This window comes from Sturnus vulgaris, chromosome 22 (assembly GCF_052056855.1).
Source record: "Sturnus vulgaris isolate bStuVul1 chromosome 22, bStuVul1.hap1, whole genome shotgun sequence".
In the NCBI taxonomy this organism is placed as follows: domain Eukaryota; kingdom Metazoa; phylum Chordata; class Aves; order Passeriformes; family Sturnidae; genus Sturnus; species Sturnus vulgaris.
The window spans coordinates 2,592,152-2,618,084 of record NC_142264.1 but is presented as its reverse complement, the minus strand read 5'-3'; the positions used below and the strand labels follow the sequence as shown (position 1 = coordinate 2,618,084).

General features: G+C 43.5%; 1 protein-coding gene across 4 annotated transcripts; it reads left to right on the top strand.

The window, feature by feature from the left end:
- The first annotated feature begins 444 nt into the window (after nucleotides 1-444).
- On the top strand, nucleotides 445-24,898 carry SEC16A (SEC16 homolog A, endoplasmic reticulum export factor). Of its 4 annotated transcripts, XM_014880068.2 has the most exons (31): nucleotides 445-2,987; nucleotides 3,735-4,235; nucleotides 5,195-5,337; nucleotides 7,644-7,729; nucleotides 8,418-8,547; nucleotides 9,802-10,000; nucleotides 11,616-11,793; nucleotides 12,689-12,831; nucleotides 13,264-13,325; nucleotides 13,552-13,690; nucleotides 13,930-14,172; nucleotides 14,396-14,493; nucleotides 14,877-14,958; nucleotides 15,114-15,231; nucleotides 15,452-15,563; nucleotides 15,794-15,899; nucleotides 16,363-16,503; nucleotides 16,599-16,712; nucleotides 17,320-17,521; nucleotides 17,724-17,963; nucleotides 18,623-18,711; nucleotides 19,113-19,271; nucleotides 19,527-19,604; nucleotides 19,822-19,878; nucleotides 20,051-20,162; nucleotides 20,460-20,597; nucleotides 20,674-20,774; nucleotides 21,147-21,221; nucleotides 21,832-21,891; nucleotides 22,778-22,852; nucleotides 23,244-24,898. In XM_014880068.2, exons 1-31 carry the CDS (start codon nucleotides 516-518, stop codon nucleotides 23,310-23,312), a joined length of 6,522 nt encoding a protein of 2,173 aa, XP_014735554.2. In that variant the 5' UTR covers nucleotides 445-515; the 3' UTR covers nucleotides 23,313-24,898. The 4 variants fall into 4 exon arrangements, with proteins under 4 accessions (XP_014735554.2, XP_088033507.1, XP_014735552.2 ...); XM_088177381.1 differs by having other exon boundaries at nucleotides 445-4,235; nucleotides 11,676-11,793; XM_014880066.2 differs by having other exon boundaries at nucleotides 445-4,235.
- Nucleotides 24,899-25,933: the final 1,035 nt, after the last annotated feature.

Here is a 25,933-nt window from a genome sequence, read left to right as displayed (position 1 = left end):
TGAAGATCATCTGTAACAGAATTAGATAATGACTTTTCAGCTCTTCACAATTAAATTGAGCAGGGCATGGTGCTGCAGGCACTGTTCGAGGCTGGTTGCTGTCCTGTCTGTGATGCATATTTCTGGGAAATGTAACAGTGGGATAGCACTGGAGGGTTTGACACTAGTACATATCTGAACTGTGTTTCATTAGTCTTACTTGGATATATTTAATAGAATTGTTAAATAATGTGCATTGATACCACACAGCTTTACACTTCATTAATGCCAGACTTGGGTTTAGAAATACAATGGAGTGTGTCAGTTCCTTATGCATTCTGAAGAAAAGGGGGATATTTTCCACTTCAAATTCTTCGAGCGATTTTGTTTCTAAAATAAAAGTTGCTTAAATGCTGCACGTATTGTAAGAAAGGGAACTGACTTGTACCTGTGTTGTCTCAGCAGGGCAGAAGAAGGAATCTCTGCGCTGCCTCCACGGGTGGTTTGTCACCGTGTGACCCTGCCACAAGGCCACCATGCAGCAGCCACCGCAGCCTGTCCCTCCAGGGGCGGCTCCTCCTCCTCCCACCGGCGTGGCTCGCAACATGTACTGGAGGAACAGCCCGCTGAGCAAACGGGCAAACGCCGCAGCTGCTCCGCCGGTGCAGCCCGTGACAGACCCGTTTGCCTTCGGCAAGCAAACCCCCCAGGGCTCCCCTCTGGATAATCCATCCAAAGGCAACGCCCCGGCGTTCCCACAGCATCCCCCGCCCACCCGCGCCGGGGACAGCCCTCACGGACCACACACGTCTCTGTCAGCTCCTGTGTCTCAGGCAGGGATCAGCACCAGTACCTTTTCTAATGTTCCAGTTGCTTCTCCGTCCCTGGGCTATGTTATAAATAGTGCTGCAGAAGGGCATCCCAACGCTGATCTCGGACTCCGTGGGCCTGCAGTGCCGTTGCATTATAACCCAGGAGGAGCAGTGGAAAATTCTTTCAGTGTGCATCCTGGAACGGTGTCTGCAGTGAACAAACCTGGAGCTAGGCAGGATGTTGGCAGGGATCCAAGTGATGCACCTTCAGCACCCAGCACAGCAGCACTCTTCCCACCACCTCCCCAGCAGCCTGGGCCCCAGTGGAGGCCTGTCCCAGGGAATCTGCAGTCTCCAGTTCGGAATTTTGTGCCCTATCCTGAGCCATCTCCTCAGACTGATGTTCAGAACATTTCCCAGCCTTCTGTCAGTGGTTCTCACCCTCCTCCACACACAAACATCCCACAGGGTCCTGGACACCAAGGGATTCCACAAAACATTGTGCAAGCGCCTTTACCTGCTGGTTGTGAGAAGAATGGCAGAAATGGCCCTGCAAACAGCAGCCATCACATGAACAGCATCCAGCCTGGAAATGTGTTTAGGCAGAACACAGAAATGACTAACCCTTGGTTAAGCCAACCTTACCAGGAGCAGTTTTACCCACAGGCACTTTTGCAAGACTCCAGTTTTGTCCTTCCCACAGCTCAGGAAAACAACCCCAAAAACCAGTCTCCAGCTATATCTGAAACATCAAATAGATCTATTCCCACAGATCGAGATCCGGGAACTCTCGCCATGTTTTTTAAAGGGGATGAGGCAGAAAATGAAGAAATACTTTCATCTGAAAAAAATTATGTAATGGAGAAAACAGCATTTGATGCCTGTCAGCAAAATTCAGCCTCCCTGTATCACCAGCCTGTGCATCCTCAGCAGGTGGCAACCAGTATTGTCTCTCAGGCACAGCTGGGCACAGGTTCAGCTGGTGAGATGCTACAGAAAGGAGTGGATGCTCAGTACTTCCCTAAACTTGTCAGCCATCAGGAGGCACAGGCTGCTAAGCACTCTCTGTTTGCTGGTGATGACAAGGCACAGGTAGGTGACACAGCTGCTGGGTCCCAGTACGAAAATGTGGAGAACCTGGAGTGCATTCAGAATCAGGAAGTGCTGCCAAGCGAACCACAGAACATCAAGGCTTCATCCCCTGCTGCTGGTCCTGATCTGTACAGGTACGGATCCTTCCCGGGTCAGATGCTTCCAAAGAATGCTGCTGTGAGCCATGCTGAAGGAGGACCAAACCTGGAGGCACCTGATTCCTTACCTCACCCTGTCAGACCAGACAGTGTCTCTTCCAGCTACAGCAACATCAGCCACAGGAGCACTTCCAGCACAGCACGGCCCCCAGAGCAGGTCGGGACATTTATCCAGCAGGAAATTGGGAAACCTGATGAGGAATCCTCTGCCAGCTTCTTCAAACAGATTGACTCCTCTCCTCTGGGAGGTGATTCAGGTGAGCTAAACCTGAGCAAGAATTACCACAGCAATCTATCTCAGCCTCCCACTCCAAGTCCTCCTAAGCCTACAGGAGTGTTTCAGACAAGTGCAAATAGTTCTTTTGAACCTGTGAGGTCCCATGGAGTTGGTATAAAACCTGCAGAGATTGACCAAGCAAAGATGGTGGTTGAATTAAGAGAGAATCACTCAAACCAAAAGAATATCAAGAAGAACACAGCAGTGCCTGCTGCATCTCCTGGCAATCTTGAACAGCCACCAGATAATCTGGAGACAATTTACATGCCTCAGGTACACCCAGGGCCTCTTGCAGGCACTGGGGAAGCTGGAAATACACTGCACTCCGGGCCTGTTGTGGAAAATATCCAATCAGTATCTGAGAGACGGTCCTCAACCAGAGCTCAGGGAGCAGTTAAGAAGTGTGATAGCCCAGCAACAACTTTATGGGCTCACAATGAGTTACCAAATTTTGGGGGAAATGTTCTCCTAGCTCCTGCTGCTCCTGCAGTGTATGTACCTGCCAAACAGACTGTGGAAGTCATCCAGCCACCAGAAGAAGGCCTGTCTAATCAGCAGCCATGTAAACCAGGGACTATTGCTGTGCAGCACTCCCAGGATGGAAATATAACTTTTGAAAATCTTGAGAATCCTCCCAAAATGGGAGAAGAGGAAGCACTTCAGTCTCAGGCAAGTTCTGGTTATGCAAGTTTATTGTCTTCTCCACCTACAGAGTCTTTGCAAAATCAGCCTATCCTGATTGCTCAGCCTAATCAAAGCTATAACTTGGCTCAGCCAATTAATTTTTCTATTTCTCTATCTAATCAGCTAAGCAACAATGAAAACAATCAGCCAATGAAGGACTCTGGAGTTGGGGACAAGCCTGCGATGGGTCCCCAAACTTCACATGCTGGTGGGGAAAACATGCCATTGCCTGTGATGCAAGTTGGATCTCTCTTAGTTAATGCACTTCCAAATACTAATCTGTTAAAACATAATTTATTACAAAGTCCTGGTAATTCTTCTGATGCTGCTTCTAATCAGCCTGCCAACTTGCTTATGAAAACTCCTCTTAATTTGACTCCAGAAGGGCAAAAGAATGTTAATATGGAAGGCCTTGCTCCTGAATTTGCTAGCAAGCCAGGGTCTAACTCATCTGTTTCTCCTGGGACAAATCTTCCCAGTGGAAGTGCAAGTGGCCTAGTCCCCCCTGTTAATTCCATAGCACAGGCTAATAATTCTGCAAACCAATCAAGTAGCAAAGAAGCTGCTGGAGTGCTCGACTTCACAGTGTCAAGGACGTTGGAGAAAAGCAGCACAAATAATTCAGTGCAGGTGCACAATCAGTCACCCTCTGGTGCTCCAGTCCAACAGGCAGCCAGTGGTGCTGCTCAGGTGCGTCCCGAGGTGCCTGACAAACAACATTTCTATCAACAGGTGACAAAAGATGTGCAGCACCAGGCTGTAGCACAGGGAGCACTGCCACCTCAACCGCAAATGCAAGCACCTCAAATGCAGCCACCAACATCTGGGCAGTCCTCAGTTCCTCCAGACTCCCAGATTTCCACAGGGGCTAAAGCCATGCAGCAGGGGGACAGCCAGGTGCTGGGTAACCGTCCCCAGGCTGGGGGACACCAGGAGGCAGGTTCAGCCCAGCCAAGGTACGACCACACGAGTCCTGGGAAGCAGCCGGTGTCAGAACAGCCTCCAGGTGCTCCAGCTGCCACAGCCCCTCCTGCCACCACTGCTCAGGCAGTCCCACCCAACGGGCAGCAAGATCTGCAGCGTCCACCCCCTCCTCAGACCCCTCAGGAAGCTTTTGGTCCACCCCAGAACCCTTACTACTACTACAGACATCCTTACGATGCTTACCAGGCCCCATATCCACCACCTTATCCTCCTGCAGACCCCAGGACAGCAGCTCACCTTTATTACATGGTAAGTTTTTATTTTTTCCCTTTCTTCTCCCTTAGTATCTATGTGGTTACTGGGCTAAAAAGAGAGAGAAAGGACAGCAACACACATGGACCTCTTTAGGGAAAAAAGGCCAACTTTATTGTAAGGACAGCCTGTATTTAAAGTGTGTTACGTGCAGCTAGGACAGGACAGAGCTCATTGGACAATTGGGAAAAACATCCCTGGAACAGTATCTCAGAATGTATCACATCAGGTGTTAATCACAAAGACACCAGGTGTTAATCTTTTTTATGAATTCCACTCTGGTTTTCACCATTTTATCACCTTGGGAGACTTCCTCCCTAACTGAAGCTGCAGTCAGCTTGTCAGCCTGGGAATGGAGCTGAGAGTCAGGAGAAATCCAGGCCTGAAAAGAATTTCCAAGCTGTAATTCCCTAGCTCTCTAAAAGTGTGTGTCCACGTATCTATTATTAATTTTTTTTTTTTTTTTTTGAGTTATGAATTTTAACAGTGCCACGATCAACATTCAGCAGACCATTCACATAAAGTGTTTAAGTGCAGGGAAAATCCAGACAGCAGTAACAAAACTGGCACCGCAAAGATTATGGAAACTTAAGAGCTCGATGATACCAATTCCAGTTGGCACAGATGTCAGCTCATAGCAATTTGTTTGGTTCTTTGGAAAAAGTTGACAGTTACAACTGGCTTGACCGTCCAGGTGCTCAAACTTGGTTCCTATCTGCTGCCTAAATTATTGATGGTTTAGTAGAGAGGTTGAAGTGCCTTTAGTCCAGATATAATGAGTTTTTTTTCCTTAAGTTTAGGATATTAATAACTTGAATATAACTTCTACCACAAAAAGTACTGAAAGCTAAACTGTAGTTTATTAGTCACCGCTGTGGTGTAAATGGTGATGTTTTTTAATTTGAACTGTGAATTTTGGAGGTGTGAAGCCCCTTGCCTTGCCTGTGCTTTTTCAGGAGGACAGCTACGGGCAGTACGACCCCCGGTACCGACACTACGACAGCAGCAGTGCCTACATGGAGCCCGGCAGTTACCGCTACCCCGAGCCTGAACGGCCCAGCTCCAGGGCCAGCCACTGCTCTGACAGACCCTCCTCCAGGTGTGTAATTCCCAACCTGAGTCAAGATTCGGGTACCCCAGAGCAGGGAGTGTAGTGGTGCCTGTCCGAGTTTTAAACCGCAGGGAGGAATTCAAAACCTCTTTGTGTGCTGCCCTAGGGATGGATGGTATCAGATGTCTGGAGAGGATACAATTGCCCTGCCTTTTGTCTTGTTTGTTATTCCTTTCATTCAGTTCTCTGGGGGCTGTTCGTGTTTCTGCCAGGCAGGAATTCACTGTGATAGCCTCAGTGCTGATGTTTGCTGTGAAAGAGCAGTGCAGGCCATGGGGTTATTAATCAATACTCATTTATTTTCTGCCTTGCACTTAAGCAGAGGCTCCTTGTTGTGTTAATGAATGGCACTTTTGCACGTTGGGTGGGATTTGCCTTGCAAGCACCATGGATACACAGTGGTTCAGGTGCTCAGAAGAGAGTGGTGAGTCAGGTGACAACATCCTGGTGCTGTGTCAGGTCCATTTGTGTGACAATTCCCTGAGCTGTGGATAAGCTTTCCTCACAAAGCTCCCAGAATGTGGTCTGGGTGCCAGAGGTGCTGTGTGTGCATGTCCCACCCACTCATTTCACTGCAGGTTTTGATTAGGGGAAGTTAAAACCCTTGATCTGTCTGATTAATATAAAATAAAGACATTTGAGAGAGGAGAACAATGTGTTCAGATGTTAAATAAAAATAGGATTAAATCTCTACTCAAGCAAGAAGCAGCAAAGTACCTTGAAGAGATTGCTGCTTACTGATGATAATCGTGTAAATTATTTGTATGAACTTCAAATTAATGACAAAATGTTACTGTTGTCCTGCTGAGGGGTTTCCAGTTTCTAACAGAGAAACTCCTGTTACCTCGCTGGAAATGATTAAACCCTTTGTAATGTTTATCTGTTGTTGGTAGTTCACTCATGGAGCAGTGATCAAATTACAAATACAACATTTTGTTTAGCATCTCCAGAAGATTATAGATCTATTTTGGTCTTGAGGAGAACGAAACAATGGCTGTAGCTCCACGTGATAACTTTTACCATATTCTTAAGTGAATTTAAGTGTGCTGTGAGCTCTTGAAATGAGATGATAACCTCTAGTAGCACTTCCTGCAGTGTTCTCTCCTGAGGTAGTATTTTTAGAAGGGGTAGAAGTTTCTCTACGTGGCAGTGGGCACATCAAAGCCTGTTCAAAGTGGCTGTGTCAGGGCTGATGTGTGAGTGCCAGTGCAGTCAGACAGGGGCCGTGTGTGTGTGTGTGTGTGTGTGCAGCTGCCCTGAATGTGCAGTGGTGATGCAGCTTTGTGAACTCTGCTTGGAGAAAGGAATAAGATCTCTCTGCAGGAGCCTGGGGAGACTGGTTGGGTGGCTAAAGCTGTTGTTGATAAGATCAAACCTCCTCCTCTGCAGAGTGAGTGCTGTGTTATCAGACTTCCCACACTCCTGGACTCGCTGGGCCACTTGGGAGTTTGCACTCTCAGTTGTAGGACCAGTTGTAGGGAAAGGTGGAAGTTTCCATCACTCCACACTGGCACTAAATATTTCCACCTGCTGTGTGTGTGCACAGGTGTGTTTATGTTTATTAATGCACCTGTGTGGGTACAAACATACATGGATGTATACATATATATACATTTATGTGCATGCACATACAGGTAGACACTGCATTTTTCATCTAACATTCATCCCCTGGCTTTTTTCAGAAATTCTAGAATGATGACCTGAAAATGTGGTATAATGAAGGCTCATAATATTTGAAATAATGGCCACATCTTTCCTTTTTTATCAGAAGAGATCATCATTTTTTTATACACTGACTCTTACTTTGCTGTATTGGTTTTGGCCAGGTTTTTGTGCTTGTTTGGACAATCAGCTCTGTAAATGATTATTTTCTTCATTGTAAGCTGTATAATAAAACTGTTAAATTTGGAGGAACTATTATTTCTTAATGAATTGTTAAATTATCGACTTCTCTGTTGAGACAGTTCAAAGGATGCTAATTATAGCAGTAGTTTTTGTGATTGTCTGTAAGTAATTAAACTTATCACCAAAGCAGTTTATAAAGCCACTAAGTATGCTAAGGGCTATCAGCTTTTGATGGCACACAACAGTTCAGTGGTTGGGTTGTATTTACAACAATATTGGATTGTAAAGTCTTAATTTTATGATTCTTTGGTTTCCTGGAAATGCATTTTTTTAACTATGAAACTTCGTCTAATCAATTGTGGCTTAGAGTTTTTCCTACCTCCTGCTGAATTTGGAAGAGATTAAGGAGGAATAACAACTTTTTTTTATATTTGTGTGGTTTCTTTCAGGCAAGGCTATACAGAAGATTATTATGGAAAAAGTGGATGGAGTGATTATTATTCAGGCTATTACCCAAACTCCTACGATTATGGAGGTAAGGTGTCCAAAAGAACTCTGATTTTTTTTTTCCATAGATTTCAGTTTGCCTTTCCTTTGTGCAAAACTCCATTGTGAGGGTACAGAACAGTTTTGTTCCATGTGTTGCAAGCCTGCCTTTCACTGGGGTGTGTCCTTGGTGTGTGACTTGAAGGTAAACCTGTAAAGTGAATTTTAGGTGGGTGTTAATAGAAGTTGACTCACAACTGGATTTTGGTTTTGTCCACCATTATCTAAGTGCTCACTGAGACATGCTGGCATTGGGAGTCTGGAGGTAATTGCCTGTGTAGTGCCTGGGAGGGTTTTGAGCAACATCTGTCCACATCCTGAGAAGTTTTGCTTGGCACTCTGCAGACTGATCACAGAGATTCTGTGAATGTCATTACAAATAGTAGGATTGAGTTTTAAAGGTGTTAGAAAATATCTGATGGCAAACACTGATTCCTCAAGAGTAACTAAGTATAACAGCCATGTTTCTCTCAAAGGTGTGAAATTGATTTTCTAAGCTTTTTTTTTTTTAAAAACTAAAAAGGAGTGGAAATATTTATGTAGCTTCAAGTACATTACTTTGGTTTTGCTCCGTGCTTCAGGACCAAACCAGCTTGTAATTAAAGAGAAAGGAGCAGAAAAAGATGATAGGCAAAAACTAGCAATACCTGAACCATTTCTTTTTTTCTTTTCCAAAGATCCAAGTCGCTGGGAACGATACCCATATGACCCCAGGTACAGAGACCCCAGAAGTTACGACCAGAGGTACTGGTATGATGCTGAACACAACCCTTACCAGAAGAGAGAGGCATATCCATATGGCAGCAGGTTTGTCCAGTCAATCCACGTTCTCCCAGTGCTCTTTCCAGAGCAGGCTATTCAAATGCAGGGTTACACATATTTCAGTGTTGCTAGTTCTTTCTGTAGCTTTAACGTGGGTGATAGAGGGAAACCAGATGAACTATCACATCACTCTGAGAGAAGGATTGAAGGTAGCTGCACTTGATTTTAGACCAGCTGAACATTCTGTGGGGTGTAGATTATTTATTGATATTTGGGGCACCATTTGTTGGGTTGTGGTTGTTTTTTTTTAGAGCTGAGTAGCTATTAGTTGCTATAAAGTTGTTTATTGTAAAGGCACAGAGTTACAAGTGTTAGAGTTTATGCTAAAAGTTTTTGGTATAGAGTTCTAAATAGAAGTAAAGTTTTAATTAAAAGTGGAAGTTGCTCTGATTGAGGTCCTGTCAGGGCTGATGTTGCTGCAGCAGCTCTTATCTTATTTGGGCAATGATGATGGCAGTGAGGAGAGAAGAAAAGCCAGGGAGCAGGAACAAAAGCAAAAAGCAAATGCTTTTAGAACACACTCTGAGTATGATGCTGGTCTTGATCTTGAATAATCTGGATGAACTCCATGAAGGAATGCCAGTTTGTTTACTGTAACAACATCCTCAGTGGAGGCAGTGATTTAAGAGCCCTTCAGGAGTGAGGTCTGGTTTTCCTGACAATGGCCTCTCTCAGTCCCATGGGTGGCTGTTGCAGTGTGTTTCTTGTTTATGCTATGTTCTATTATTGCCCCAGCTGATGGTTTAGTCCAAAATTACACCCTCCCACCCTCCTTGTCCTAAACTACCTGTCAGTCCTGCTTTGTGCCAGCTCCCTGCTTGGAATTCCTCTTTGGAAATCCCCTAAAACTGGAGGTTTCATTAGTCCCTGTGACCCAGTTCTGCCCCCTACTTCTCTCATTGGACAATGCCTTTGTAAACCCTACCCTTTATCCCTGCTCAGAATTTCTCCAATTTGCTAAGAATTTGTACCATCCCCTTGAACCTCCCCCATATTTAAGTTGTTGCACCTTCACCATTTTTGTCTTTTGCCTGACAGATTCCCTAGAGCAATAAATCCTTTTTATCCTGTGCAAAAGATCTCCCCCCTCCTCCTTACCTCCTCCAAACACACTCTGACACCCAAAAGGCCATGGAGCCGTAGCTCTAGCCACATCTAAGGCCCCCTGTTCCCAGAGTGACAAAGTGAGTGCTGTCACATCAGGTGGCTGAGCTCACTCCTGCTGTCTCCGTGCCTCAGGACTGACCGCTACGAGGAGAACTGGAGGTACGACCCCCGTTTCACCGGGAGCTTTGACGATGACTCGGAGCCTCACAGGGACCCCTACGGGGACGACTTTGACCGGCGCAGTGTCCACAGCGAGCACTCGGGGCACAGCCTGCGCAGCTCCCGCAGCGTCCACAGCCACCACAGCAGCTTCAGCTCTCGCTCCCAGCAGGTGAGTTCTGTCAGAGCCCAGAATCCTGGGGCTGTTGGAGCTTTCTGTGCTGTTGTCTCAGTTTGAAAGGCAGGTGTCCGCTAAGAAAGGCGGGAGCTTCTCTTTGAAATGGAGAATGTAAACCCGCCTCCCTCCTAATTATTATAATTTTGAAATTAAGAGGTTCTCAGGCAAAGATACGGGAATAGGAATAACAGTTCTTTACTAGGAAAATTAAAATGGAAATATGGTATTACAGAGAACAAACCCAAAAACACTGACAGAGTCAGAATACAACCTGACACCCCATCAGTCAGTCAGGGGTTGGTGCAGTCCCATTCCATGGTGGCTGCATCTTCCTGCAGTGACAGATGTGGTTCTGTTGGAGCAGTGCTCCTGTAGAAGGTGCAGTTTTCCTCCAAAGGTCCAGTGATGATGTGGAAAGGTCCGATTTTTCCTCTGAAATCCAGTGGGAAAAGGCTGCTCTGCTGTTCCAAATCTCAGTTTTTATCTAGGTAGGAAATGCTTGGTTCCTCCCCCTGGCTGGAGCATCTCCCAATGGGATGATGGAATTCTATCAGCCATGCACTGGGACTCAATGGCCATTAACAGGAGATATCTCCTGGAGGAAGGATGGGTTGTGGAAAAGATAAAGATGATTGCCCCACCTGATTTTAACAGATGGCCCATTAGCAGAGAATATCTCCCATGGAGATCAGGATCACTGCCCCAGCTGATTTCAACAGATGGTGATAGAATACAGACTTTTGGTCACATCCTGTATTGCAACCTGAGACAACTGTCAAGCACTGACCCCCTGGAGAACACTGCTTTTGACCTGAAGCCTTAGAAATGGCTTCTAAATATTCTTCTTCATAAGTTTCAAGTAGTAGTTTCCCTGTGCTTGGCTGTAGTGGACTGACTTTGTGTCATGTTATTTTTCTCATCACAAGGTTGGGATGTATTAAAGGACTAATTTCATATTTGTATGATGTTATTTTGACTTTAAAAGCAAAAACCAAAGCTAACTGATTACTCATCCACTTACACCATAAATAGAGATACCTGAAAACCTCAGAGAATATTTGGCTAATTTTTGAGGTACAGTTTTTGCTCATGTAATGGGTCATTTGACCTGTAGTTAGTTCATCATGTTTTTTTGAGGCTTAGGTGCTTTCCAGTCTGAATTCCAATTCATTTACTAATGTTTGAAGTAGTATTGGAAATCATTAATCTTTAGGCACCTGATGACATTTGGCATTTGTTGGGGTTTTTCAATTGGGATTTTCTATATCTGTTACAGCAGAGGTGAACAATTATTCTGATCCACAGCTGTTGGTAACAGAACTGATGCTATAATCTTAACTTTTCACACAAGCACATAGAAATTTTGTTGTGAGAGAACTGAGCATGCTTGGGTGTGAACAGATGAAATGATGGTAGAAACATTGAGGGAGAAGACAAAGATAATTAATTATGTGCACAGAAGGGTCTCACAGGGTGCCTTTGTGCAAGGCAGTGGTGCAGTAAGCCTGGTTCACAAGGACAGAAGCTGTCAGGAAGGAGTGCTCACTGGCTGCATGTGCTGCTTGCTCTGTGTAACTCCAGCTAACCCTCACTAATCTGATCTGCCTAGAGCCAGCTCTACAGGAGCAATCACGACCTAACAGGTAATGCCTATGAAACTCCTGCACAGGCAGCATCACTCCATGCAGATTATCCCTATGGAGGCTATGATCCCAGCTTTGGTGGACAGCAGCCTTTCCCAGACTATGGCTACCCTGCTGAAACGGGCTGGGCAGCTGTGGAACAAGGTATGGACACGCTGGGGAATGAGGGAAAATACTGTGCTACAGATATGTGCTGGTTTGAAAGCAAAACCAGTGAGAGACTCCAAGTCAGAAATACAATTTAATAGGAAAAAAGAGAAAAAATAAAATACATGCAGCAGTACAAAAGAAAATCACTGATAGAGTCAGAACACAACCTGACACCCCTCTAGTTTGGGTGGTGGTGGCAGTCCAGGTGATGTGGTCTGGTTGAAGTAGTGATCCTGTAGAAAGGTCTGGGAGCTCTTGTCCTCTGGAAACCAGTGGGTAAGGGCAGCTTTGATGTTCCAAATCCATATTTTAATCTGGTAGGAAATGTTTGGCTCCTCCCCCTGAGTGGAGCATCTCCCAATGGGATGATGGAATTTTATCAGCCATGCACTGGGACTCCATGGCCATTAACAGGAGATATCTCCTGCAGGGAGGATGGGTTGTGGAAAAGATAAAGAACACTGTCCCAGCTGGGTTAACACATGGTGATAGAATCCATACTTCTGGGCACATCTTTACAGTGTAACCCAGGACAAGATATAAAATACTTTCTCTGGAAAAGCTGTTCCAAAGTGTTCATATCTGTTTAGCTCCTTGAAGATGTGTACACAGATGTCAGGAATGTGTCAAACAAAGTCCCTGCGTTGAAAAAAAAAGGGGATTTTGAAGTTCTGGAGTATTATTTTGTTCTAGTTGTTGCAAATCTGCAGCTTTGGGACTTTGGGATTAGAAAGGAACTGATTATTTCTTACAAAATTCAGCCAAATTCAAAACCAGAATGTTTTCCACTAACACTGCAGGATTATTGAATTGGGTAAATATATCAGCGAGTTTACTTAGTTGCAGGGCAGGTTACCTGTTCTTATTTTATCTTTTCTCCCCATTTCAGCACCTTTAAGGCCCTCAACACCTGAGAAATTTTCAGTGCCTCATATCTGTGCCAGGTTTGGGCCTGGGGGCTTCTTAATAAAAGCACTGCCAAACCTGCCTTCTGAGGGTCAGCCAGCTCTGGTTGAAATCCACAGCATGGAGGTAAAGTTTAAAAGGAAAAATGGGAAGTAATGGAATAAAGATCTTTCTTTTGGAAGGGGAGTGGGGAACTTGAATCTGTGACTTCCTGATTTCTTCTTTTTTTTAATGTCACTGCTTGTATCTTTATCTGTTTGGGCTGTAATCATAAGTGAAACATGAAATTTAAAAGTTCTTTTCCTCTGAGAGATGACTTAGTCATGATGAGATCATCTAGCTCCTTGTAATTTTGTTCAGGATGATGTACAGAGTAACTTGAATATAAAGTAATTTTCATAATTTATCATCCTTGTGCAGGTTGCCACAAAGTCACCCTTTATGTTTTGCTAAGAGACTTGATTACACAATGAGTTATGTTCAGCTCTGGGGGTTTTATGGGTTAAAAGCAAAATTTAGAATTACAAGAATTTCTAATGGATTATATTTGTGTTTTAGACTATGTTACAACATTCTCCAGAGCAAGAAGAGATGAGAGCCTTCCCTGGTCCTCTTGCTAAGTATGTTCCTACAGTTTTCAGATATAATTTTCATACATTCAGAAATTATTTCTTCATTGCAAATTACAGGATTTAAACTGACTTAAAGTATTTGTGGTTTTTCATCTGCTTAAGTAATACATGAGCTTTAAATTTATTCTTCAGACTAATCACAAATAATGACCTGAACGCTTACATTTGTCTCATTATAAACTTTTTTCTTTTGGTTTTTTTTTTTTTTCCTCAGGGATGAGACACATAAAGTGGATGTTATTAATTTTGCACAAAGTAAAGCTGCACAGTGCTTTAAGAACGAAAATTTAATTGACAAAGAATCTGCAAGTCTTCTTTGGGACTTTATTGTACTGTTGTGCAGGCAGAATGGGGTATGTCTCACTGCTTGAGTTTTTATCTATGCTGGATTATTTTGTACACAAATAGTTTTTGTGCAAAGGTCAGGAATATGTGTTATAGTCACTGATCTTGGAATATGTCACAGACTTGAAGGAATGTGTAAGCTGGGCACTCATCAGAGGTGTTGATATTCACATATTGCTGCTAAATAAAATGCAGGCAGTGTTGAAATAATAGATTTTTCAATTTTGTTTTCTCTCCACACACACAGACTGTTGTGGGAACAGACCTGGCTGAACTTCTGCTCCGAGATCACAAAACAGTGTGGCTTCCTGGGAAGTCCCCTAATGAGGCAAATTTGATTGATTTCACTAATGAGGCTTTGGAACAAGTGGAAGAGGAATCTGGTGAAGCCCAGCTCTCGTTTCTCACTGATAATCTTCTAACCACAGTTGACAGTTTTGAGAAGGAGACTGAGAGGTTCAGGGAGTTGCTGCTTTATGGCCGTAAGAAAGTGAGTGCCTGTGCTGTTGCTTATTTTTGCAACTTTTGTAGTGCATGTAATATTTCATGGCACTGTATTACACTGATATAAAAATTAATACACTACAGTTCATAATCTAAAGCAAAACTGTAGTTGTGTTGTTTTATCTAAAGAAATATATTCTGCTGTAAAACTGGTTTTTGTCAGTAATATGTGAAGCTATTCCCAGGAAACTAATTAGTGTCTTTATTAGGATGCTTTGGAGTCTGCCATGAAGCATGGTTTGTGGGGTCATGCTCTGCTCCTTGCCAGCAAAATGGACAGCAGGACACATGCAAGAGTGATGACCAGGTACTGGGTTGCTTTTTGATTAAAAAATTGAAATTTGGCTGCTTGTTCTGCTAGTGAGGTGGAGAATCTCAAAGTCATGGGTTATCCATAGTAGTTCATGCAAGATTTATGCTTTAATTTTACCTGTGTATTTATTTGTCATTTATTCCTTTTTATTCTGGGGTGTTCTGGCTAAGAATTTAAACCTGAGGAGTTGTTCTGTGCCACTTGATCCATTTAGGGAGTATTTGAACAATGTCATCTGTGGCCTCTTCAGTGTAGTATTTTCACCCAGCACTTCCTTCTCTTGAACTAGGTTAGATTAATTGCCACTGAGAGCTGAAGTACATTTTAACTGCTTACCCCACGTTTGTGTTTTGTTTTTCTCTGCAATGTCTCTGTAGATTTGCCAACAGTCTCCCAATTAATGACCCTCTGCAGACTGTTTACCAGCTCATGTCTGGAAGGATGCCAGCTGCATCCACGGTAAGATTCACTGGGAGCTGCAGGGAATAGTGGAGTTCCCAACAGAAATCTTTCCCAGAATGTCAGAGAAGTTGTTTTGGTCCTTTTTAGGTTGAAACACTTACCCATGCAGAGCTGCAGTCACTGATTTGACCTAGTAATTCTTCTAATTTTAGTGCTGTGGAGATGAGAAATGGGGAGACTGGAGGCCTCATCTAGCAATGGTGTTATCCAACTTGACCAATAATGTGGACTTGGAATCCAGGACCATTGCTACCATGGGAGACACTCTTGGTAACTCTTGGGGAAGTGAACAGGGTGATGACTGAAGGAAAAGCTTTGATTGCTCAGCCTATTTTTTTGCAAATAGGCAATTTCTTTATAAAATACAAAGTGGAGCAGTTTTATATGGGCTTGTCTCTGTTGTGAAGGCATTTGAATGCACAGCCAAACAATACAGGACACTGAATGTGCCACTGAAATTTCCTGAGCTCTGTCCTTTATTTCTCTGCAGCTTCTAAAGGCCTGCTGGATGCTGCTCATTTTTGTTACCTTATGGCCCAAGTTGGGTTTGGTGTTTACACAAGGAAGACAACAAAGCTTGTCCTAATTGGATCGAATCACAGGTTTGGCTTTTTTTTTGAAACACAACTTTCTCAATGCAAAAATGAAAGTTTGAAAGACTGAATTGCCCTGTTCCCCTTATCCTCACTAGTTGGTTTTGAGATAATTATTTGATGTCCTGTCTTGTAGAAGTTGTTGATATTTTGTGTCTAACAGAGCTGTGTGTCTGACACTGACAGATCTGTGTTTATTGTCAGCTCAAATAACATTTTTATTCTCCTGTTTGAAACAGCTTGCCATTTTTAAAGTTTGCCACCAATGAAGCTATTCAAAGAACAGAGGCCTATGAATATGCACAGTCCCTAGGAAGTCAGCCTGGCTGCTTGCCCAATTTCCAGGTGAGGAGCTGTTCCTGTTCTGCTTTGGTTTCTGTTTTGGCAGATTTCATGCTTTTAATCTCTCATTGCTGTAGTCAGTGTGGCAAATACTTTCTCTGTTATAACATGAAATATTCATGGATAGTAATGCCATATAGCTGTTTTCCTGTTGTCATTTCATTTTCACTTTTTTCATTTCTATATCCTGAACTTCTGAATTTTAACTTTATCAATTTTAATTGTGTATTCCAAAGTAAAAATCAAGCAGAATTTGCTGGCACTAACTGTAGATAAATAGACAACTTCCACTGGATGCATTAGGTGGAAGAGGAGAATTGAATGCTTTTTTCTTTCATTTTAGATGTAATAATGAGATATGTGAGCTTTCAGCTGAGATGTCACACTGCCTTTTATTTGCTACCACCCAGATCACACCCCAGAGTGTTGTGATCACTTGGTTAACGTGTCCTGCTTGCCTCCCCAGGTTTTCAAGTTCATCTATGCCTGTCGGCTGGCTGAGATGGGCCTTGCTGCCCAGGCTTTCCACTACTGTGAAGTCATTTCCAGAACTGTCCTCAAAGATCCACATTACTACTCCCCTGTGCTGATTGGCCAGCTAATCCAGGTGACATGAGGAAGAATGAAGTGTTTGTGGCTGGATACTGTAGGTGGGAAGCTGTGCCTGATGAACTCACACTTTGCAATGGTTCCTTTCCTCAGATGTCATCCCAGCTGCGCCTGTTTGACCCTCAGATAAAAGAAAAACCAGATCAGGAATCTTTTATTGAACCCTCCTGGTTAGTGACACTTCGACATGTGGATGGACAGATCAAGGTATGCTGTGTGCTTTTCAGCATGAATCATTCACTTAACTGGATTTACATTAATCCTTTATTTAAAATGGTTTTGTTTACACTGCTAATCACAGAAACGTGGGAAGTGACCTTATATATTCATATCCTAAATTGCAAACGTTATGGTGTAAACCAAGTGATTTTACCACACTTTAGTGCCCTGAGATTCAATACAGAATAATTAAAGTTACATGAGACAGGTTTTTTTAAATACCATTATACAAGGAGAATTGCAAGGCTCATTAGGTTGCAGTAATCAGGGGATCTGTTTGCCATAAAAACACCTTTTTTGTGGATTGGTGTTGCTAGATTATAACAGAGTGGAAATAATTATCATTTATTTAAAGAGATGTGTTAGAAATTTGAACTCTGAGCTAATTAACTGTTTCAATTTAAAAACAAATAACCCCTTTAAACTATTGGTTGGTCTTGGCTTATAATGACTGACAACTTGGGTATTTTGACTGAACACTGAAAAACTGTTTTCACACCTGAGATTTCCTTTGCTCTGTGTTCCTTTGGTTATGAACTGAATGTCTGGTACAGATCAGTTAATAATATCTTGATTTTTTTTTTTTTTCCTGCAGGAGGGTGCAATAGCCTATAACACAGACAGATCCACTCCCCCTCCCTATGAGTGCAGCACTCCCAGCTCTGAACTGGACCGTGCCAGTCAGTGTGATGGGGGAGGTGGCCGTGACGTGGGGCCAGGTGCTGAAAATGCCCTGCTGGCATCCTTGTTACCCAATATGGCTCAACAGATGCAGAGCGTGCAGCTGATGCCTTCAGGTTGGTGTTTCATATCCTTTATGGCAGAGGGAAAACAAAGGTTTTGGGTTTCTGATACAAGAAACCACTTAAGAGGCTGGATGGAACGGGGAGATTTCACTTCTGCATTGTATCATTCATAGGGTAAAAGGTTCACACTGGAATTTCTGTTTAGTTATAACTCTTTACTCTTTTTTTTTTTTTTTTTTTTTTCATGCTGCAGTACCTCAGGCTGTCCTTGATGGCTCAGCTGCCATGATTCCTCCTGGTGACCAGGGAAGTGTCCCCTTCTACCCAGTGGCTCCTCAGCCTCTTGGCCCAGGAGCTGGCTTTGCACCTCCAGGATTTTCAAATCCCTATGGAACTGAACCATCCCCACTATATTTAGGGTCAACACTACCCCCAGGAGGGCCACCACAGGAAGTGGAACCACAGCCAGAAGAGCAGACAAAACTAGAAACAGGTCTGGGATTTTAATAAACAGCTTTCCTTCCTTAGAAAGGGAATGAAGTGTTTCAGGGAATAATTCAAAATATCTCAGTATTTTAACAATAGTCATGTTTTGAGTAATGAAATTTTAAAACACCGTGTAATGGTATAGAAACATCTGTAGAAAGTTGTAATACTCATCCTGCTTTTTTGGGTCAGACTCAGCAGGTCATGATTTAGACCTTGACAGATAATCCCTGAGTGCAGTGAGACTGGCAGTTCTGTTTCCAAGGGATTTCCAAGGGATATCAGGGATTTCTGCCTCTGGACATGAGTTTCTAGGGCCCTGCTAAGTTAGGCTCTGCTGTCACAGAGTTAAGACATATGTGGAAATACGTTTGGCAGAGTTTGAGATGTGAGGAACTTTTAACTGCTCCATCCTGACGGTTGCATCCCCCAGCCTGCTCTGGGCTGTATTTAGAACAAACACAAACCCAGACAGGAGAGGGAAAAATCGCAGCAAATTCAGCTCTCATTCTTTAAAAAACCAGGTTATCTCTAGCACAAAACTCATACCTAGAGAAAACTTTTGCCTTAAAACTATTGTAGGACTTGGGGACTTCAGTGTTTATTGTTGGGGTTTTTTTTTTGTTGGTGTGTGTCCCTGCTAACATAATCTAATTTTTTTTTAAGGAATGCAGAGACTTGCCCAAGAGTCTCCTCCACAAAACTCCTTCCCTGAACAGAGAGAGGATGATTTCTATGGCAGAATGGCTAACATGGTATTGTTATTTCACACATTTCTTCAGCTGCATTGCAGCACAATGCAAACATAAGAGGATTTGGGGGCTCTGTGTTGCTCTTCAGCAAGACTTGAAGCTTGTTTTTTAGAAGTCCTCAAAGAACTAGATTAAATGTCTTTGTGTGGTAATTCTTGATAAAAAATTAATGCTGTGTCAGATATTTATCTGCTTGTTTATTATGCATTTATGTCCTGGCTTGATATCTAACCAGGCAGCAGGACAAAGATCCATCTTAAGGTTTATTTTGTAGGAACTTGTAGATCTGTTCTGCTTACGGATTTTTCAAAGAAGGATTTTTTTTTTTTTTTTAAACAAGATGAAATGTGATCCATCACTGCAGCAGTGACAACTTTGTGCTTTCCTGTGTGTTTGTCACCCAGGGCTATGGGCAAAGATCCCGAACAACCTCAGAGTCCTCTGCTCATTCTGTGGGACGAGAGAGATCCAACTCTGCAGCAAAACAACCCTCTCCTCCTCCCTCTGCTCCTGCAGGGAAAGAAACTAAAAAGGAAACAAAAAAGGAGGCAGCACCTAGAAAGGTAAAATTCCTTAGAAACGTACCTACAGATGGAGGAGATTTGTTAGTAAATGTGGTAACTCCTGGTCCACAGTACTTAAGACATCCTGACTAAACTGTTTATTTCTACTTATTAGTTGCAACTTTGGGCTCAGAGTTGAAGTCCCTAACAGAAGATGTGTTGTTGCATGAAAGTTTGTTTTAACTTGCCTATATAGTGAGACCAGAATTAATTGAGAGGGAGAGAAGTAACTGAGTAAATTTAATTTGTTTTTAGACTGGTGGAACCTGGTTTCGCTGGCTGATGGGAAAAGGAAAGAATGAGGCTCACCTGCCAGATGACAAGAACAAATCAGTAAGGCCCCCAAAATCACAAAAACCTTTATATACTTGAATTTGTTCCTAATGTTCTCCTGGATGACAGATGAATGTTGTTTTGATGAGTAAACAAATGATTGCAAAACTTTGAAGATTATTCTTAGACGAGCTTTTAAAAAAATAGTTACAGTTACTTTAAACTTTTTTAGCGGCTTTCTTTGAGCTTTTTGGTTTTGACTGTGATTTTCTTTTAGATTGTTTGGGATGAGCAGAAACAACGTTGGGTTAATCTGGATGAACCAGAAGAAGAGGTAAAAATCTGAGTCCTCATAATTTCTCCAAGTGGAAAACAAAAATCTGTATTTGGCACACAATTTTCTTTGATCACTTATTGTCTCCTAAGAGCTGCTTTTTACTGAATTTGGATTAAAATGTGCAACATCAGTCAGTGATGTGATGGGATTTTTTTTGGTCTCCCTGCAGAGTAAACCTCCTCCACCACCTCCAACAGGATTTCCTAAAGCTGCTCAGGCTGCTCCCCCTGGGCCTGGAGGCCCACCTGGTTCCTCTGTGAACGTGTTCTCCAGGAGAGCAGGTAACAGCCAGCACTGATATTTGAAGACTTTCTCCTGCATAAAATATGAAGGCAGAAGTGCTGACTTTCCCTGGGTTGTTTGGGAAGAATTGGCAGCTCCGTGGAGCTGTGGCTGTTGCTGGCTTTGCTCATTCCCAGCACTGCTGTCACAATATCATGACTCGGGTATTACTGTTTGTATCCCTGGATGTTATTTCCTGATCCTGTAAGATGCTTTAACCAACAAACTGTTCAAAGTAGACACAGGCATTACAAACACAAGTGTTATTTCTGGTTTTCTGCATGTTTCTGGTTTAGCTGGGAGCAGAGCCCGTTATGTGGATGTCCTGAATCCAGGAGGAACCAAGACAAGTGGTGCTGTTCCTGCACCATCAGACCTGTTTGCCCCCCTGGCACCAATGCCCATTCCTGCCAACGTGTTTGTTCCAAACTCAGGTGTGTGGATAGGATTGGGGGAAGGTTCTGTGGCTGTTTATGGGGTGTGTTTGGCTAAATCCTAATTCCTCTGTAGTTCCAGGGGAGTCTCAGCCCATGGAAGGGAGTGGAGCAGCAGAGCAAACACCAGCTGCAAACCAAACCAACACAGACCCTGCTGCAGCTGTGGAACCAGAGGTGGGTTGGAAGGAATGTCTTGTAGACAGAACTCACAGTTCTGATTCAAATCCCCTCACAATTCTGAGCAGCAGTTTCACACCCACAGTACATAAACCACGATGTTGTTGTAGGGTTTATGGTTTAACATTTTAAAGAACAGAAGAGAAAAACAAGTGAAAATGGAAGTGGGAGGTTGCATTTCCTAAATCGGCAGGGCTGCAGCTTCCATGGGTGCAGGAAAGAGACTGAAAACGTGGGAGGAGTCTTAGACTGTACTTTACACGTGCCTGATGTGCTGTAACATTGTTCTGCCTCACTGGGGTCTCTGAGGGAAATGGGGAATAGCCTTATAGTAATGATGATAAACAGAAGTGCCTTGTTTTTCTTCAGTACTTAAACCCTGCAGCCCTTCCCCCTGGATCTGGACTTCATGTTCCTAACCCTGATGGTTCCCAGTCAGGCGAGGTAAGGTTTGATGCAAAGTATTTAATTAATGACTTTTTACAGTTAATTGTAGTGGTCTTACAATGAGCCATCTAAAACAACAAGTAACTGATTCAGATGCTGATAAATAGCCAAAATGAGATATGACTGCCTCCAGAATTATACAGAAAAGACTTTAAGCCCATATGAGAAGTTCAGCCTCCATGCCCTACATTCTGTGATCTCCTTTTCCTATAAAATTACTTTTTCAGAGTAAAACGTCAGTAGCAGTTGAAGGGTCTCTTCTTTCCTCCATGCATGCATATAATTTCACTAATATTAAGTGCAAGACAAAAGAAGAACAAGTTGCTGTGTGCCAGGCAGAGTAACATGACCTTTGTTCCTACTAAATGTTTTCTATACCTACATAATTTCGTGCTTTAAGAAGTCCTTTTGATTTAAACTAACTTCTGGCTTTACGTTTGTTTTTGTTGTTTTATTTTTATTTTTTTTTTAACTTGAAGTTGGTTTAACCTTTGGCAGTGAGACTTTGACAATGAAATAAAACAACTGGAAGCTTGGGGCAGTGACATGCATGACGACTTTTTTTATTTGTGTTTTTTTGTATTTGTGTGTTCTTGCTGTTTTGTAGCTTTCGCGCTCTAGTTCAATGAGTTCATTATCACGTGAAGTAAGCCAGCATTTTAATCAGGTACATGTGGCTGGCCATTCTCATTTATGTTAACTTATTTACTTTCCCCCCCTCCTCTCTTTATTTTGCATTTGCTCAAATACTAATGCTACTTTTAGTCATTTCCCCCTCATTTCACAGAAATACCATTAAAAGCAGATCATGATGTAGTGTTCCTTTTTACACTCAAACAGGGTCTTCAGTTTTGTGTATTTATGAGAGTGCATGTAATCCAGGCATGCTTTTTATTTTTGTTCCTAAGAGATTCACATTTCATCATCTTTTTTTCTGGGATACTAAAGAAATCAGTTGATTTTAAACAAAAATACCCCAAAATCTTCCAACGAAAACTAACCAACCTCCTAAAAAGACTCAATACAAGCAAAACTCGGTCATTCTTCTGCTGCCAGTCTCAAATTGGTAACAAACCATCTGCAAAAGTCCCTGTAGAATTAAAGGAATGCTTCATCTTTGCTGGAAGTCCCAGAGCTGTGGGGTCACACAAAGGGGTGACACAAACCTTTCTGATATTCCTTAGTAAAGCAAAACCTGACATACAATGTTTATTTTGGGGCAAGTCTTGAGGTGTACTAACAAAGGCAGAAGGTACTAATTGAGTGGAGTTGCACTGGTGTCTTGTGTTGGTTTTGCATGCTTTGGACCTGCAGAGCTATTTGCAGTTGATGCATGTGACATTGTTTGGCCAATTCCTACATTAAGCCAGCCCTGTTGTAGACCTGGATGCAAACTGTGCCAGCACTCTGGAGTTGTTCCGATAGGCTGCTCTCTCCATATTGTTGGCATTATTCCTGTGGATATTTGCTCTGTATAACTTAGCACACCACGTTTGAGAGGCTCTGGGGGTGCCTCTCTGCCCTTGTCTAATTTCAGTGTTTTCTCTTCCCAGCCTGCTGCTGTTCCACCCTCGGGGGCACCTTCAGCAGGAGCGGTACCGTTCTACAACCCCTCTCAATTTGCACAAGTGAGTGAAGGCCTCACCTTTCATTTTCCTTCTCCTTATTATCCAGCATTTCCCAGAGAAGCTGTGGCTGCCCCATCCCTGGAAGTGTCCAAGGCCAGGCTGGACAGGGTTTGGAGCAGTCTGGGATAGTAGAAGGTGGCCCTGCCCATGGCAGGGGGTGGAATGTGATGTGCTTTGAGGTCCCTCGTTTGTTTGAACAAAACATGATGTTGTACTTTACTAGCTTAACTTGGCTTGTTGCACATAGAGTGTTAAATGTGCACAAAAATCAGTCTGGCACATGTTCAAGTTAACAAGTCCATTCAAAAAACTTTATTCCAAATTTTTAATTTTTTTTTTCTCCAGCATGACATTTTACAGAATATTTTATTTATTCCTGTTCTTTTTTTAGTCTCCTGCAGCCACTGGAAGTTCAAGACTGGGAAGAATTGGACAGAGGAAGTATCCAACATTGAAGTAGAATACAATGGCTTTGTATTTGGAATCCTCACTCATGTTCTGAGTATGCAAAGAACTATTCAGCCCTATGGCATGTGGTATCAGCTGCAGTTGACATGACAGAAATCTAATGATGGGTGATCTTTTTCATGCTTGCACCTCATCTACGCAAACCATTACCAAACGTGAAATATATGTAACTTTTCCTTTTCAAAACCTGGCTAGAAATAGCTTTGCTGTGATAAAGAATAGACACAAGAGAGGAAATAGTTGCTGTCTGTTACAAAACCTGTTTGTAAATTGCATAGGCAATTTATTCCTTAAGTTTATTTTAAACCTTACTAGCGTGACCTTCCAAGACATAGTTTCAGGGATTCCTTAATTTCTGAAGGATGTTCCCCTCCCAGCAAGGGGAAAAAAATAAAAACCCATGTCCACATTGTAAAATAACACTGTGGCCTTAAGAGGACCATGCACAATTGTGATGCTTTCAGCCAGAGTGTGGAACCAGAGACGTTCCCCTGGGAAAGGCTCACCCAGGAGCTGCCTCGTGCTGGTTTGCTTTTTTGGGAGGCGGGAGGGGGCCACAGCTCATCCAAATAAATCGACCTATATTGAATGAAAACTGTGACTGTAATCTAATCCTGATTTGATTTGGATCTTTCCTAGTCTGTATGTAGTTTGTGGTTTAGACTACCTGTAAAGCCAAGTGTATAGTGGGAAGGAGCTCTGTATCATAGCCAACGCTGTTCTCTTGACGAGTGAGTGTTTGTTTAAGTGCAATACGGTTACTTTGCTTTCTCTCAAACTGCTGGCACTCTGCAGCTGGGGGGTAACAGCTTGAAAGTTGTTTTATTTTGTTTCCTTTTGGGAGTGCCAGAATCGGTGTAATAATCTGTTCTTGAATCTCCCTTACTAAAATAACCAAGGTCTTAAATAGCTAACAGCTAAATTTCATACTAAAAGTAGATGGATTAGACCTCCGCAGATGGATTTTAAAATCTTTAGGTTTAATGTAGGAAATCTTGAAAACCATGGTATGCAGCGTTTATATTCACTGAAAAATCTGAATTATCTGCAAAGAGAGAAATAAACTTTAAATATTTATTAAATCATTAGGCCATATTTTATTTAGAATTTGCCACCAAACTATTTGATTTTACTTGAATTTCTGCCCAGGAGTAGAAGTAATATGAATGTGAAATTGCCAGTATTTGTCCCCAGTATTTTTTTTTTTCTTTTCCTGAATAACACCACTTTTCTAAGATTGTGATAGCCTTATGTATGTCCCAAAAGGTTTGTATGCAGCCCAAGTAAAACATTATTTGGGGGGATTAGAAACCTTTGTGTGCTGGTCCATTCTCAATTCCAGGCATGGACAGCAGCAGTCAGTGTGGTTTACTTTTCTATAATTGAAACCTAATCAGACACTTGGCTTTCCTCTAGTCCAGCCAGGCTGCTGATTATTTTCTCCTTTCAGTAGAGACTGCCAAACAACTTCATTCAAGGAAGCTCCCTCTGAGCTGGGAGCTGCTGTCTTTCCTAAGTGTAAGATTTGACACTGTAAATTCTTAAATAAAATATTTTGCGCTCTGGAGCACTTTCACATTTTACTTTCTTCTTGTGGTTATTGCTCTAGCGAGGTGGGTGGAGGAACCTTTCCTTTTTGTCTGGGAATGATCTGTGTGAGGAAAGGCACCCTGGAGTGCTTGGTGTTTGGAACAGCTTCATCAGAGCAGGTTTAAATGGGATATTGGGAAGAAATCTTTCCCTAGGAGGGTGAAGAGGTTCTGGCACGGGTTGCCCAGAGAAGCTTTGGCTGCTGGAAATATCCACGGCCGGGCTGGACAGGGCTTGGAGCCTATGGAAGTTGTGTCCGTATCCATGACAAAGGCTGGAAACTGGGTGATCTTCGAGATCCCTGCCACCCCTAATCTGTGATTCTTCGACCAATGTTTGTACTGAAATGTTCATAGCCAACTTTTAAAGGTCTTTAAGTATAACACTTTTACTTTAAGCTGCTCTTTAAGCGCCCTATCGTGACAGTCGCGGCTTTGCGCGGTCGCTGCCGCGCGCTCCTCCGGCCGCCAGGGGGCGCTGCGGGCGGGGCGGGCCCAGCGCTGCCCCCGTTGCCACGGCCGGGCTGGGGCGGCACCGACACCGGTACCGGCACCGGCACAGAAACGGGCACCGGCACCGAACGCTGCGCTCACGGACGGCGGCGAGGAGCCGTGAGGAAGCGGGTGAGGCCCGGGCTGCAGCGGCGGGGAAGGGGCGGCCAGGGTGAGGGTGAGGGCCGGGTCCCTCATGGGCGGCCGGGCCGTGCGGGCGGCGGCCCCTCAGTGCCCAACCCGCGCTCTGGGCTGCGGTCACCGCGCGTTGTTTCCCTCCCGGGGCCGGGGAAAGGCTGGTCCGCGGTAGCCGCAGAATGACGAGGTGTTCCCCCCTTGTAGAAATGTACTCGAGCCCCGTTTTCGTACCTTAAAGCCGCCCTTGGGGTATTTTCTCGGTGTCACACGGGTTGGTGCAAGGCAGGAGAAGGCGGCGGCGATTTCCCGGCTGTGGCATCACTGGAAATTTCCTGGCCTCGGGCAGCCGGTGCTGGTGACGCCGTGTGTGCAGCAAGGACAACGAGCTGTGCTT

Coding starts and splice junctions, on each gene's coding strand:
- SEC16A (XM_014880066.2), top strand. CDS start 516: ATGCAGCAGCCACCGCAGCCTGTCCCTCCAGGGGCGGCTCCTCCTCCT. Junction 12,832..13,263: donor TTGAAATCCACAGCATGGAG/GTAAAGTTTAAA, acceptor TTTGTGTTTTAG/ACTATGTTACAACATTCTCC. Junction 19,605..19,821: donor CAGATGACAAGAACAAATCA/GTAAGGCCCCCA, acceptor ATTTTCTTTTAG/ATTGTTTGGGATGAGCAGAA.